The sequence below is a fragment of the Babylonia areolata genome, chromosome 34 (genome assembly GCF_041734735.1).
Source record: "Babylonia areolata isolate BAREFJ2019XMU chromosome 34, ASM4173473v1, whole genome shotgun sequence".
Taxonomy (NCBI): Eukaryota; Metazoa; Mollusca; class Gastropoda; order Neogastropoda; family Buccinidae; genus Babylonia; species Babylonia areolata.
In genome coordinates this window covers 5,269,440-5,283,255 of record NC_134909.1, presented here as the reverse complement: position 1 = coordinate 5,283,255, position 13,816 = coordinate 5,269,440, and the positions used below count along the sequence as shown (strand labels likewise).

Sequence of the window (13,816 nt, the reverse complement as noted above, 5' to 3'; positions counted from 1 at the left end):
GCCGCCTGGTGGAGGCCCGCCTGCGTTGGTGTCTGGTTGAAATCCGTCTCCCTAGTGGCCGCCTGGTGGAGGCCCGCCTGCTTTGATGTCTGGCTGAGATCCGTCTCCATAGTGGTCGCCAGGTGGAGGCCCGTCTGCGTGGATGTTGTCTGGTCGAGGTCCGTCTCCATAGTGGCCGCCTGGTGGAGGCCCGTCTGCGTAATGTCTGTTTGGTTGAGGCCCGTCTGCATACTGGCTGCCTCTAAGGGTGTCTCTTGTACCATCGGTGCAAAAGTCACAGGCACAGTGGAAGCTGTAGTCATTTTGACTGCCTTGGCGGAGGCTGCCTCCATGGAGGCTGAGAAAGAGGAGGTTGTCTGCTCTGTTGCCATCTGCTTGGAAGACGTCTGCATACCAGACACGTCCGTAAAGTCCGCAAGTGTGGGGTTTGTCAGTTGAGGAGCATCTGCAGAAGATGCCTGTGTAGAGACCCTCTGCGTAGCAACTGTCTGTGCATGTTGTTGTGACTGTGCTGGTTGTGGTTCACTCTCTGGGTTGTCATCCGATGACGTGTAATGCACCGGAGTCCAGTAGTTGACGTCCTCTATGTTGCGACAAGGTGTTGATGGGATCGTTTCATGGTGTGACGTGTAATGTAGAGGTGAAGTGAACGGTAGTGACCCAGTGACTGTGTGCACTGCATTTAACAAGGGTGGCCACTGGCTGCAGTCACTTATGGCTGGTACAGAGCAATGCAGTGGACTGGGCTGCCAACCCTGATGCCAGAGGAAACGATCATCTGGCTGGCATGGAACTCCCAAGCTCTGTTGACAGTTATATTGTCCCTCACCACTTCTGCGGTCTGTCCTCGTTTGTTCTGAGCTTGGTGCATCTGCCTGGGGTCCTACGTCACGTTGCGGTGATCCTTCAATGATTGATTTGGAAATTTGTATCTGTGGGTTCGATCCCGACTCTGCCATGTTCAGTCCCTGTAGAGAGATGAAGGTAGAGAGAGGGATGAAGGGAGAGAGAGGGGATGAGGGGAGAGAGAGGGGAGTGAAGGTAGAGACAGGGATGAAGGGAGAGAGAGGGATAAAGGGGGGGAGAGAGCGATGAAGGGGGGAGAGAGAGGGGGATAAGGGGAGAGAGAGGGACGAAGGAGGGAAGGAGAAGGGGGTGAATGGAGAGAGAGGGACGAAGGAGGGAAAGAGAAGGGGGTGAATGGAGAGAGAGGTATGAAGGAGGGAAAGAGAAGGGGTGAATGGAGAGAGAGGGATGAAGGAGGGAGAAAGAGGGGGATGAGGGGAGAGAGAGGGATGAAGGAGGGAAAGAGAAGGGGGTGAATGGAGAGAGAGGGATGAAGGAGGGAGAAAGAGGGATGAAGGAGGGAGAGAGAGGGGGATGAGGGGAGAGAGAGGGGAGTGAAGGGAGAGAGAGGGATGAAGGGGGGAGAGAGAGGGGGATGAGGGGAGAGAGAGGGGGGTGAAGGGAGAGAGAGGGATGAAGGGGGCAGAGAGGGATGAGGGGGGAGACAGAGGGGGGTGAAGGGAGAGAGAGGGATGAAGGGGGCAGAGAGGGATGAGGGGGGGTGACAGAGGGGGGTGAAGGGAGAGAGAGGGGGGTGAAGGGAGAGAGAGGGATGAAGGGGGGAGAGAGAGGGGGATGAGGGGAGACAGAGGGGGGTGAAGGGAGAGAGAGGGGGGTGAAGGGAGAGAGAGGGTGAAGGGGGGAGAGAGGGTGAAGGGGGGAGAGAGGGATGAGGGGGGAGACAGAGGGGGGTGAAGGGAGAGAGAGAGAGTGGAAGGGTCGAGGGGAGAGAGAGGGAGGAATGGAAAATGGGGAGAGATTTGGGTTTTAAGACTTTTTTGGCTTCTAATAGAAAAACAATTTGGAGAATGACACTAAATCACCAGCTAATCCGGATCTAAAAATCTCTATAAAAAAAAAGAAAATTAAAACCTGGCAATTCATGCATGCTCTCTCAACCCCTCTCCAACTTCACACACACACACACACACACACACACACACACACACACACACACGCACTAATATACACGCACATACCTTCCACGCATAATTACTACAAAACACAATAGCATGACCACCACAAAGCTGTTTCAAATACTCACACAGAGAAAAACAACAATAAGATATCAATAAACAGAACAATAAAACTGAAAACTATACACCATCAAACAGGTAAATACTATTTCTTCAAAGAGCAGTGTGCCATAATCTGAATACTACTGAATGAAAGGGGGAGTGAGGGGGACAGAGTGGGGTGTGTCGGGGGATGGGTGGTGGGAGTGTGGAGTTAAATGATGATACATGTACATTGATTATAAGGATATTACCCGAAGCAATAACATAACAGCATGACTGTCAACCATAACAATCCTTCTGCATATGCAAAAATAAATTTACAAATGTTTTCACACCTTAATTCTCAAACACAAATAAAACATTGCGCAATGCATCAATATTAATCACAATTATAAGCCATAGTAATGGATATCAGTGATAATACAGACCTCCCTCATCCCATCCACAAAGTATACAACATACACTGAAATGAACAACAAGATAACTTTAGTGAAACAGCCATCTACTTAGTAACACAAGTTGATAAACTATCATAAACAAATGAATAATGAAATGAATCAAATCAAATCATGAAGTTGAATAAATAAATTTATATTAAATGAATATCGATATCTTTGATAAAGATTCAAAGGTTGAACAAATCATACAGTCCATGCATTCAAGCCTTCATATTCCAAGGCCAGAGATGAGTCATCCATGGTAAGTAAAAGAAACGCACCCAGTAATGACAGCCAAACTCTCCTGTTAAATTCCATCAATAATACAATAGATATTTGCAACAGACAATCCATTAAGTTTCTTTTAGATGTGTTATCCAGTCATATGGTTGTCCAGTGTGCTGTCCAGTTGTCCTATGGTTGTCAGGTGTGTTGTCCTGTTGTCAAGGTGTGTTGTCCTGTTGTTCTATGGTTGTCAGGTGTGTTGTCCTGTTGTTCTATGTGTTGTCCTGTTGTCAAGGTGTGTTGTCCTGTTGTTCTATGGTTGTCAGGTGTGTTGTCCTGTTGTTCTATGTGTTGTCCTGTTGTTGGCCAGGTGAGTTGTCCTCTTGTTTTATGGTTGTCCAGTTGTCGCCCAAGTGTGTTGTTCTGTTGCTCTACGGTCGTCCAGGTGTGTTGTCCTGTTGTCGTCTTGTTGTCCAGGTGTGTTGTTCTGTTGTTGTCCAGGTGTGTTGTTCTGTTGTTGTTCAGGTGTGTTGTCCAGTTGTTGTACAGGCGTGTTGTCCAGTTGTTGTACAGGCGTGTTGTCCTGTTGTCCAGGTGTGCCGTCTTGGGACAGGTCTGTTGTCATGGGGCAGGTGTGTTGTGGGACAGGTGTGATGTCGTGGGACAGGTGTGTGCTGGCAGCATCACGAGCTGTGTCCTTGCTGGCCTCCATGGTGTTGGTGGTGACCTGGTGACAGCAGCACTATTTCTTTATGACAAAGGTTCAGTACGGTGGTGACCTGGTGACAGCAGCACCATTTCTTTATGACAAAGCTTCAGTAAAGCGATTCTCCGTAATCATAATGAATGTAACAGCACCTGATTCACCCCAAACCAAACGTGATACCACATTAATTATCTTTACTAAACATGATACCACATGATTTACCGTAAACCAAACATAGTACTATGTGATTTACACTATACGTAACACGATACTACATGATTAACTTATACTAACTTGATACCACATACTTTACCGCATTTGTACTAAACATGATACCACATGATTTATTGTATCCCAAACATGATACCACATGATTTACCGTGTACTAAACATGATAACACAGAGAAGCACAGATCTCCAATAAATATGTATAACGGATCGTTTCACATCTCACGTGCCATTAACGTATTGGAGTCATGAAATTTGCCTCGCCTTGCCTTGCCTTGCCTTGGTCCCTTAGCTCCGAGGGGAACCGTCGGGGTTCCGCGATGTTGACTCGTGCACTGGCCTTCTCCATTCTAGATGATCATGTTGAGTGATAGTGTCTCAGCAACTGTCAGCCCTGTCCACTCTTCAATGTTTTCAGACCAATTTTTCCTTTGTCTGCCTCTTCTTCTCTTCCCCTCTACCGTTCCCTGGAGGATGACTTTGGCAAGGTCGTGTGATCTTGTGGTATGACCATACCATTTCAGTTTCCGTTTCTGCACGATGGTCAGTAGATCGTCGTGTGGCCCAGTGTGTTGAGTGATGGTCTGGCGAACTTAGCTCGTTGGTGATGTGTTCGAGATACGAGATGCCCAGGATCTTTCAACAGTATCTCATTTCCACAGCTTGGAATTTATTTTGCAGTTCTGCCGTGAGAGACTACGTTTTGCAAGCGTACAAAAATATGGGAAAGTACCAATGCAAACATCAGTCTGATTTCGTGACTGATGGCGATTCTTCTGTCTTTCCATAATTATGGGCTTCAGTCGTGCCAGTGCCACAGCTGTTTGAGCAGCTCTCTCAAGAATCTCTGGTATGGAGCCCTGGTCACTGATTATGGCACCGTATTTGAATTGCTGGATTGTCTCAAGTTTCTGTCCGTGAACCTTTATGTCCGCTGTGATGGTGGTGTTGCTGTTGGACATCAGCTTGGTTTTCTCAGTGCTCATTTCCATCCCATAGTTTGTTGAAGCCTCAACAAGCTTTTTTTTTTTTTTTCTTTTTTTTTTTTTTTTACTCAGGTGGCAAGTTCGTTTTCTCCACCTGCCAGGCCGTCAATGTCATCTGCAAACCTGAGGTTGTTTATGGTCCTTCCTCCAAGGTTTATAGTACAAAGTATTATCGTCAAGGGCTTCATTCATCATTTTATCCAGGAAGATGTTAAACAGGGTGAGAGAGAGTAAGTATCCCTGGTGGACCCCGACCCTGACCAACTTATGGCCCATACTGAACTTTTTCATTGCGGCCCAAGGTGACTCATGCCAGACTATGTCGAACGCTTTTTTGAAGTCGACAAACACGTGATAGAATTTCCTCTGGTGTTGGAGATGTTTTTCACAAAGAAACCGTAGGTTGAAAAATCTGTTCTATGGTGCTTCTTCCCTGGCGAAATCCTGCCTGTTCCTCTGCAGTGATCTTGTCTACCTGGGTCTGTAGTCTGTTCAGTATGATTTTAAGCATGATTTTGCTGGAGTGACTGATAAGACTGATTGTGCGGTAATTTTGACATTGTTGGAGGTTGCCTATTTGGGGGAGAGTTATAATCAGCGATTGTGTCCATGAAGTTGGCCATTCACCTGTCCTCCAGATTTGGTTGCAGATGACAGTAAGACACCTATCACTGATTCTCCTCCATTCTTCAAAAGCTCAGCTGGGATGTAGTCTATTATCGCAGCCTTTCCGCATTTCAGTGATCTTACCACAGACACTACTTCTTCACGGAGAATTGAGAAGTCGTCCTCGTTTGCTGGCTCCCGGCAAATTACAACGCTTGGGTCACCTAGGTTCTGGAATCTGTGCAGTTCAGTGCAGTACTCAGTCCATCTGTTTATGATTTCCTCTTCTACTGTGAGACAGTTGCCGTCTCTGTCTTGGTGTGCTGACTTTGCTGAGCTTCTGTTTGGTGAGGTCTTTGACAAGTTAAAATGCTTTTTTGAAATTGTTACTAGCAAGTGAAGTTTCAGTCTCTTCGCATTGTTCTTCTATTCACTGCTGCTTTGCCTCGTTCATTTCCATCCTGATCTTCTTGGTTATTTCGCTGTATTCCACCTTGCCGTCATCCGTGTTCTAACATCTTTGATGTTTCTTCTGGTATCAAACGGGTCAAAGATCTTTTCAGTGACCCATGACTCTGATTTCCGGCGGCTGTTCCACATCACTTCTTTCGCTGTTTCCGTTAATATTGCATTGAAGTTGTTGGTGATGGCTTCAACATCTTCCAGGAGCAGCAGTGGTACGAACTTTCCTCCAATAGATGCCCGAAATTCTTCTGCAATGGTGAGGTCGTTCAGTTTCTCCAGGTTGAATTTAAACCTGTTGTTCTTTGGCTTCTCGACTTTTTTCAGACGTTCTCTGAAGGTCACCATGACAAAGTCATGGTCACTGTCAATATCCGCTCCTGGGGAAGTCTTGTCTTGGCTGTGCTCACTCCTGGCTTGTAACGACTTTGCACCAAGACGCAGTCAATTTGGTTGTGAGACTGGCCATTGATTGAGTTCCAGGTCCATGTCCTTGATGCTTTATGTGTTCCAAGTGTGTTTACCAGCACCATGCCACTGAAATTTGCGAATTCAAGAAGACGACGTCCCCTCTAGCTGCTAACACTGTTGCATGCAGGGCCGCAAAGTTCTTTCCAATTGTTCAAAGCATCCTTCCCCACCTTCACATTCCAGTCGCCTTGGACGATTATGATGTCCTTGTCTACTTTGTCAATGACGGATTGCAGCGAAGTGTAAAATTCTTCGGTTTGCTCATCATCATAGTCTGACGTGGGAGCGTTGACCTGGACGATTGTGATGTTAAATGGTTTTGCACGCAGGCGGATGGTAAGCAGCTGATTCAAATAGGATGGCACCCCACTGCAGCGTTCTTGATGGTGTTGTTTACTAGAAATCCTACACCTTTTGCATGACGGTCTTCTTCACCACTGAAGTGGAGTAAACGACCTTTATGAGTTCGTACCTCTCCACAGTTCTTCCATCTGCCTTCGCAGAGTTCAAGAATGTGCCAGTTATATCGATCCATCTCATAGGTGAGTTCTTGAAGCTTCCCAACTCGACTGAGCGTTCTCACTTCCCATGTGCCAGTTCTGATGTTTCTGCCATGCGTTTTTGTTTTTGTTTTTTTCACTCGTCGCACACTGTTCGCGTCCGCCGTTGTGGTAGACGGACAGCGTGGTCCTTGTTCGGCGACGACCGATGCAGTGATGGATTTGGTGTAGTGCTCGCCAGCATGAGGTGTGTCTTGGGCAGTTGTCACCTGGCGATGCCCAGTCCTCTCCTGGCCTGACCACAGCCGAGGTCCTTCTAGAAGGTTCGCCTTGGTCACGAGCACGTGGTCGTTGAGCTCTGGCTGAGACCTTCTGCCCTGGCCGGTGATTTCTTCGTGGAAGTTCATACTGTAAGCCCAATGATGCCGAGTTAACATCACCCCCTCGCGTGGTTTACCCCGCCAGTTGAAGCGGTTTACCGGGGTGTGGCACTTGGTGCCATCACGTGAGAGATTCAGGGATAGATGAGGACCAGTGATGCCCGTCCACCCCTCCTGGTAGGGCACACCAATGTTACTACCTCTATCCAGAGACGTTCAGACTGATCAAAAAACAAAACAAAAAATACGGTACTTTATTCGAACATCTTAAACACGCACACACACACACACACACACACACACACACACACACACACACACACACACACACACACACACACACACACACACACACACACGGTAGTGACGGGACCCGGAGTGTTGACAGCACAGACAGGCCTTCAGACGGCTGAACAGACGGAGCTGGTACTCCTCGGGTACCGCCTCCTGCTTGATGCCTAAAGACAGAAGACACACTGGTCACCTCTAGGTCACTTTCGTACCCCCTCTCTGCCCTCTAAAAAGATCAGTCTCATACATATACATATCCGTCCATCCAACTTAAAAGTGAACGTACTGAACAGATGAGTGATCATAAAGTTCTGGGAGTTATGATTGACAATAAGTTCTCTTAGAATGAGGCCATCACCGAACTTTCATGAACGGGGCTCAGTCTGGTACTTGTTAAAGAGAGATTCCCTCTAACAAGCAAATGTCTTATCATTGATAAGTTGGTTGGTGTATAACAAAGGAATCACAATGCACAAGATTATGACAGGAAAAGCACCACCAACATTTTTTTTTTTTTTTTTTTTTTAAATTTCTCATTAATTCAACAAGATACATCCCAATCCCAAGGACTGATCTGGTTTACTCAGCCGCTTCCCTATGGAACTCGCTTCCAGAGACGATTGTCAAAGCATTGCTCAAACACATTAAAAATTGAGAGAAAAAAATTAAATCAACAACAACAACAATAATAATAATAATAATGATAATAATAATAATAGTAGTAGTAGCCCTCCTTCGGTCATGGCTGACCATGGATAGAGTATATCAGACCTAATGTCTAACTGGGCTGTCTGCTTGAACCAAGCAGCGTCGCCTGTGACTGTAGAAACCGATGCGAGAGAGACAGTCTCTGTCGCAGCGGTCACGTGTGTAAGCTGACGCTGGTCTGTTGGCTGCCGTTCCTTTTCTGCGAGCTCGCTTTTCTACTGCAGCAGTGACAGTTTGTCCTCACCAATCCGTAGCTGATTCTCGAGAGTGTTTCTCCATCTGTTGCGGTCATCTGCAAGGCCCTCCCAGGACTCAAGTGTTGATCTCAAGCGCCTTCATGTCACGTTTGCAAACGTCTTTGTATCTCAGCTGTGGGCGGCAGATGCTTCTGGTCAGGAAAGGCGGGAAAGAACGCAGATGCAGCAACTCCGTCCTCTGACGTGGAATAATAATAATAATAATAATAATAATAACAAAACCATTTCTTATCCTGCCTTGTGCCATAATGCTGGATACCTTGCTCATCTGTTGATATTGTTACTGTCTGTATGTTAAGGTTGACTCTGAAGCATCCATTCTTCACATTCCTACTTTACCCGTTACTTGCCTTCCTACATTTGCGAGGTCGGGTTTTTTTGTTGTTGTTTTTTTGTTTTTGTTTTTTTATCTTATCATGACAACGGTTATGATGATGATGTTGATGACAGTTGTTGTTGTTGTTGTTGTTATGATTATTATCATCTTTTTTAATTTTCATTTTTATTCATCTTATTTTAGCGCAGACTATATAACGTATGGAGATGTGTGTGTGGCACCTCACATCACAACACTACACCACACATCATATCACAACACCACATCACATCACAACACCACACCACACATCACATCACAACACCACACCACACATCACATCACAACACCACATCACATCACAACACCACACCACACCATACCACACCCCACATCACAACACCAGACCACTCATCGCAACACCACAACACACATCACAACACCACACAACACATCGCAACACGACTACACACATCACAACATCACAACACCACACAACACATCGCAACACCACAACACACATCTCAACACTACACAACACACAACACCACAACACATCACACCACAACACCCCACCCCACATTATACCACAACACCACACCTCACATCACAACACCACACATCGCAACACCACACCTCACATCACAACACAACACACAACACAATACCACAACACATCACACCACAACACCACACCTCACATCACAACACCACACATCGCAACACCACACCTCACATCACAACACAACACACAACACAATACCACAACACATCACACCACAACACCACACCCCACATTATACCACAACACCACACATCACATCACAGCACCACACCCCACATCACAACACAACACCTCACATTACATCACAACACCACACCTCACATCACAACACTACGCAACACATCACATCACACCACACATCACAACGCCACAACACACAACACAACACCACAACACCTCACATCACAACACCACACATCACATCACAACACCACACCCCACATCACAACACAACACCTCACATTACATCACAACACCACACCTCACATCACAACACCACACAACACATCACAACATCACACCACACAACACCACAACACACAACACAACACCACACCCCGTATCACATCACAACACCACACCTCAAACTAAAAAATATCACCACATATCACAACACCATACCACACCACATCACACACACCACACCACACATCACAACACCACACCCCACATCACAACACCACACACAACATGACATCACAACACCACACCCCACATCACAACACCACACCACACATCACAACCCCACACCACACATCACAACACTCCACCCCACATCACAACACCACACCTCACACCACAACACCACACCACACATCACAGCACCACACAAAAGCACAACACCACATCCCGCATCACACCACAACACTGCACCTCACGTCACAACACATCACCACACATCACAACACCACGCCACACCTCAAACAGTGGAACATTCCTCAGCTCATGCAAAGCAGTGTTAAGCCAAGGATGGTAACACGGAGGCACAACCAAGTGGTAAATGAATTGCACACGTGGTGAGCACTGTCCAAGGAGTGTGTATGGTGTGTCCCAGTAGAGTTCCTCTCTGCAGAAGGCAATAAAGTCTGGCCAGGAACACCAGCCGCCGTGGCGAAGTGGTTAGCGTCGCGGACTGACGGCTAGGAGGACGCGGGTTCGAATCCCAGCGGAGGTGGGTTTTTCGGCCCGTGGCCGGCTCCTACCCAGAGCTGAGTGTGCTGTGGGCTTAAATGGGGAGACTGGGACCACACAGTCGAGTGTCATCCACTTCAAGGATGCGTCTTTGGGTGTGTTGCTCTAATTACCTGACCAACACTGCAAGTGTCTGTATCTCTCGGGCCTGGTTAACGCCGGGATATCATTATGACAGGAAGCGTAGAGTACAGCCTTGTCACGCAGTCCCAAACCAAAATGGACCTCCATAGCAACATCGTCATCATCATCGTCATCCTCCTCCTCCTTCATCGTCATCAATATAAACAAAATAGTCTCAGAGTCTGTGGCCTTTCATGCCCTGCTCTCATGGTGACCTCAGTTTCGATACCCCTCCACTTCCGTGCTTGGGGTGAGTCCTGTCAATGTCGTCAGTGTCGGCAGGTTCATGGGGGGCTGTTGTTTGAGGGGCGTGGTGGCGGTCTCCACTCTGGGAGGGACGCTCACTCAGTCTGGCTCCGCGACTAAGCCATTATTGTCGCTAGTAGGGGGTTTAGTAGGTGGTGTCCTAAGTACGTTAAAACAGAACAGGCACCACTGATCACCACCGAAGTGACTCAGCAGCAGTGCAGGGTCTCCTCTGGTGTGTGGCCTCCTGGTGACCTAACATCGATGGTTCCCTGTGGACTGCCGACGCTGGAACTGCGACGGACGAACCCGGGTGTGGCCGTGTATGGGGGAATCTAAATGAGCGGCGTGGGAGTAATGCCACTGGAACGGTGCTGATGATGGGGCAGCCAAAAAAAAAAAAAAAAAAAAGTCTGGCCAGGAACAGCTGTAACATCCAAAGCATGGAAACGTGGTCTGCTTGATGGTGCCGAAGATTTGGAATGCACAGCTGGCCTTCCAGAGGGGAAGAAACACCCGAAAATCATCAGCAAGAGCGACATGAGACATGACAAAGTACTCCACTCCAAGGCAACGAAAGAAGCGATTCTGATTGAGCTCACTGTGCCATACGAAAGCAGAATGGAGAAAGCCCACATCTACAAGACCGAGAAGTATGCTCGTCTAGCCAGCAGCCTGAGAGAATCTGGCTTCCAAGCCAAAATCCTCGCCACTGAGATTGGTGCAAAAGGGTTTGTGAGCGCATCTGCCTCAACCTCATGAAACTGCTGTCGTTTTCTGGCAATGGTGGAAGCAGCAGAAAAGAGTTCCAGCTGGATCTGGTCAAGGGGGAATGAAAGTAAACTTCATAAGGATTAACTACTCAAAGACTCAAAGTAGGCGTACAATGGCTCAGTGGTTAAAACGTCTGACAGAAAGGTGACTCAGTACTAGAGTGGCGACCACCCTGGAGGGTTCGAACCTGCTGAAAACAAGGGGGAGGGGGGAAGGTGGCGAGGCGGCAATAAAAGGGCATCCAGGAGTCATGACCTGGGTGCGGCCCGGCCCCCTTGAAGTGTAAGGAGTTAAAGGCCGAAACACTTGACTGAGGGGGGCTTCTTCTCTTTGTACTGTCCAGCTCTCCCTACAGTTTCTTATCACTATGTGTCGTTTATCTGCCTGGTTTATTCAGTCACCTTGTTTCCACATTTGGCATGAAAGTACCAGTCACTGTGTAGGATGTTCAGCATTTCGCTATTCCACTGAAATCTTGCATCACTGAGACACTTGACTGACTAATGTGTTTGTTTGCAAGTGCTGCAAATCATGTTAATCAGCAGGCCTGATCCTGAGTTACGTTTACACTGAAGAAGGGGTGAATGTGAAACCACATAAGCACAGCATGCAGTAAGGACAGTTTCTCCGTGTCCCCAGTTACCTGACACCCAGCTGATGAGGAGACCGGACACTACAGTGACCACGATGCCCAGACCACTGAACCACAGGTAGGACAGTCCGTACAGGTTCTCCAGGCCCTGCCTGACACGCACACACACACACACACGCACGCACGCACGCACACACACACAGTCACAATACCATGTACACTTTAATAATAGTTAGCTACACGTTTAGCGTCACACACACCATTCACACTATAGTAGCTACATGTTGAGTGTCACACACACGATACACACTCTAGTTAGCTACATGTTGAGTGTCACATACACACACCATACACACTGTCGCATAGTTAGCTACATGCTGAGTCAAACACCTCACACACAGTTAACTACATGTTGAGTGTATTTATATTTGTATTTATCTTCTTTTTTTTGTCACAACAGATTTCTGTGTGAAATTCGGGATGCTCTCCCCAGGGAGTGCGCATTGTTACACTGAGAGCGCCACCCTTTTTTTTGTATTTTTTTTCCTGCGTGCAGTTTTATTTGTTTTTCCTATCGAAGTGGATTTTTCTACAGAGTTTTGCCAGGGACAACCCTTTTCTTGCCGTGGGTTCTTTTATGTGCGCTAAGTGCATGCTGCACACAGGACCTCGGTTTATCGTCTCATTCGAATGACTAGCGTCCAGACCACCACTCAAAGTCTAGTGGAGGGGGAGAGAATATTGGCGACTGAGCCGAGATTTGAACCAGTGCGCTCAGATTCTATCACTTCCTAGGCGGACGCGTTACCTCTAGGCCATCACTCCACACACACCAAACACACTGTAGCATAGTTAGCTACATGTTGAGTGTCACACACACCAAACACACTGTAGCATAGTTAGCTACATGTTGAGTGTCACACACACCATACATACTGCAGCACAGTTAGCTACATGTTGAGTGTCACACACACCAAACACACTGCAGCATAGTTAGCTACATGTTGAGTGTCACACACACCATACATACTGCAGCACAGTTAGCTACATGTTGAGTGTCACACACACCATACATACTGCAGCACAGTTAGCTACATGTTGAGTGTCACACACACCATACATACTGCAGCACAGTTAGCTACATGTTGAGTGTCACACACACCATACATACTGCAGCACAGTTAGCTACATGTTGAGTGTCACACACACCATACATACTGCAGCACAGTTAGCTACATGTTGAGTGTCACACACAACATACATACTGCAGCACAGTTAGCTACATGTTGAGTGTCACACACACCATACATACTGTAGCATAGTTAGCTACATGTTGAGTGTCACACACACCAAACACACTGCAGCACAGTTAGCTACATGTTGAGTGTCACACACACCATACATACTGTAGCATAGTTAGCTACATGTTGAGTGTCACACACACCAAACACACTGCAGCACAGTTAGCTACATGTTGAGTGTCACACACACCATACATACTGCAGCACAGTTAGCTACATGTTGAGTGTCACACACACCATACATACTGCAGCACAGTTAGCTACATGTTGAGTGTCACACACACCATACATACTGTAGCATAGTTAGCTACATGTTGAGTGTCACACACACCAAACAGACTGTAGCATAGTTAGCTACATGTTGAGT

At 47.1% G+C, this 13,816-nt stretch overlaps 1 protein-coding gene across 2 annotated transcripts in view; it reads right to left on the bottom strand.

Moving 5' to 3' along the window:
- Window positions 1–3,099: 3,099 nt before the first annotated feature.
- The window catches only part of LOC143277436 (sodium-coupled monocarboxylate transporter 1-like), an 80,108-nt gene continuing 69,391 nt past the window's right edge, over window positions 3,100–13,816 (bottom strand). For both annotated transcript variants that reach the window (XM_076582248.1, XM_076582249.1), the window contains 3 exons: window positions 12,200–12,300; window positions 7,443–7,543; window positions 3,100–3,473 (listed from right to left, as the gene is read on the bottom strand). In XM_076582248.1, the coding sequence (XP_076438363.1) occupies window positions 3,135–3,473; window positions 7,443–7,543; window positions 12,200–12,300 (541 nt within the window). In that variant the 3' untranslated portion in view covers window positions 3,100–3,134. The remainder of the gene's footprint in view (window positions 3,474–7,442; window positions 7,544–12,199; window positions 12,301–13,816) is intronic.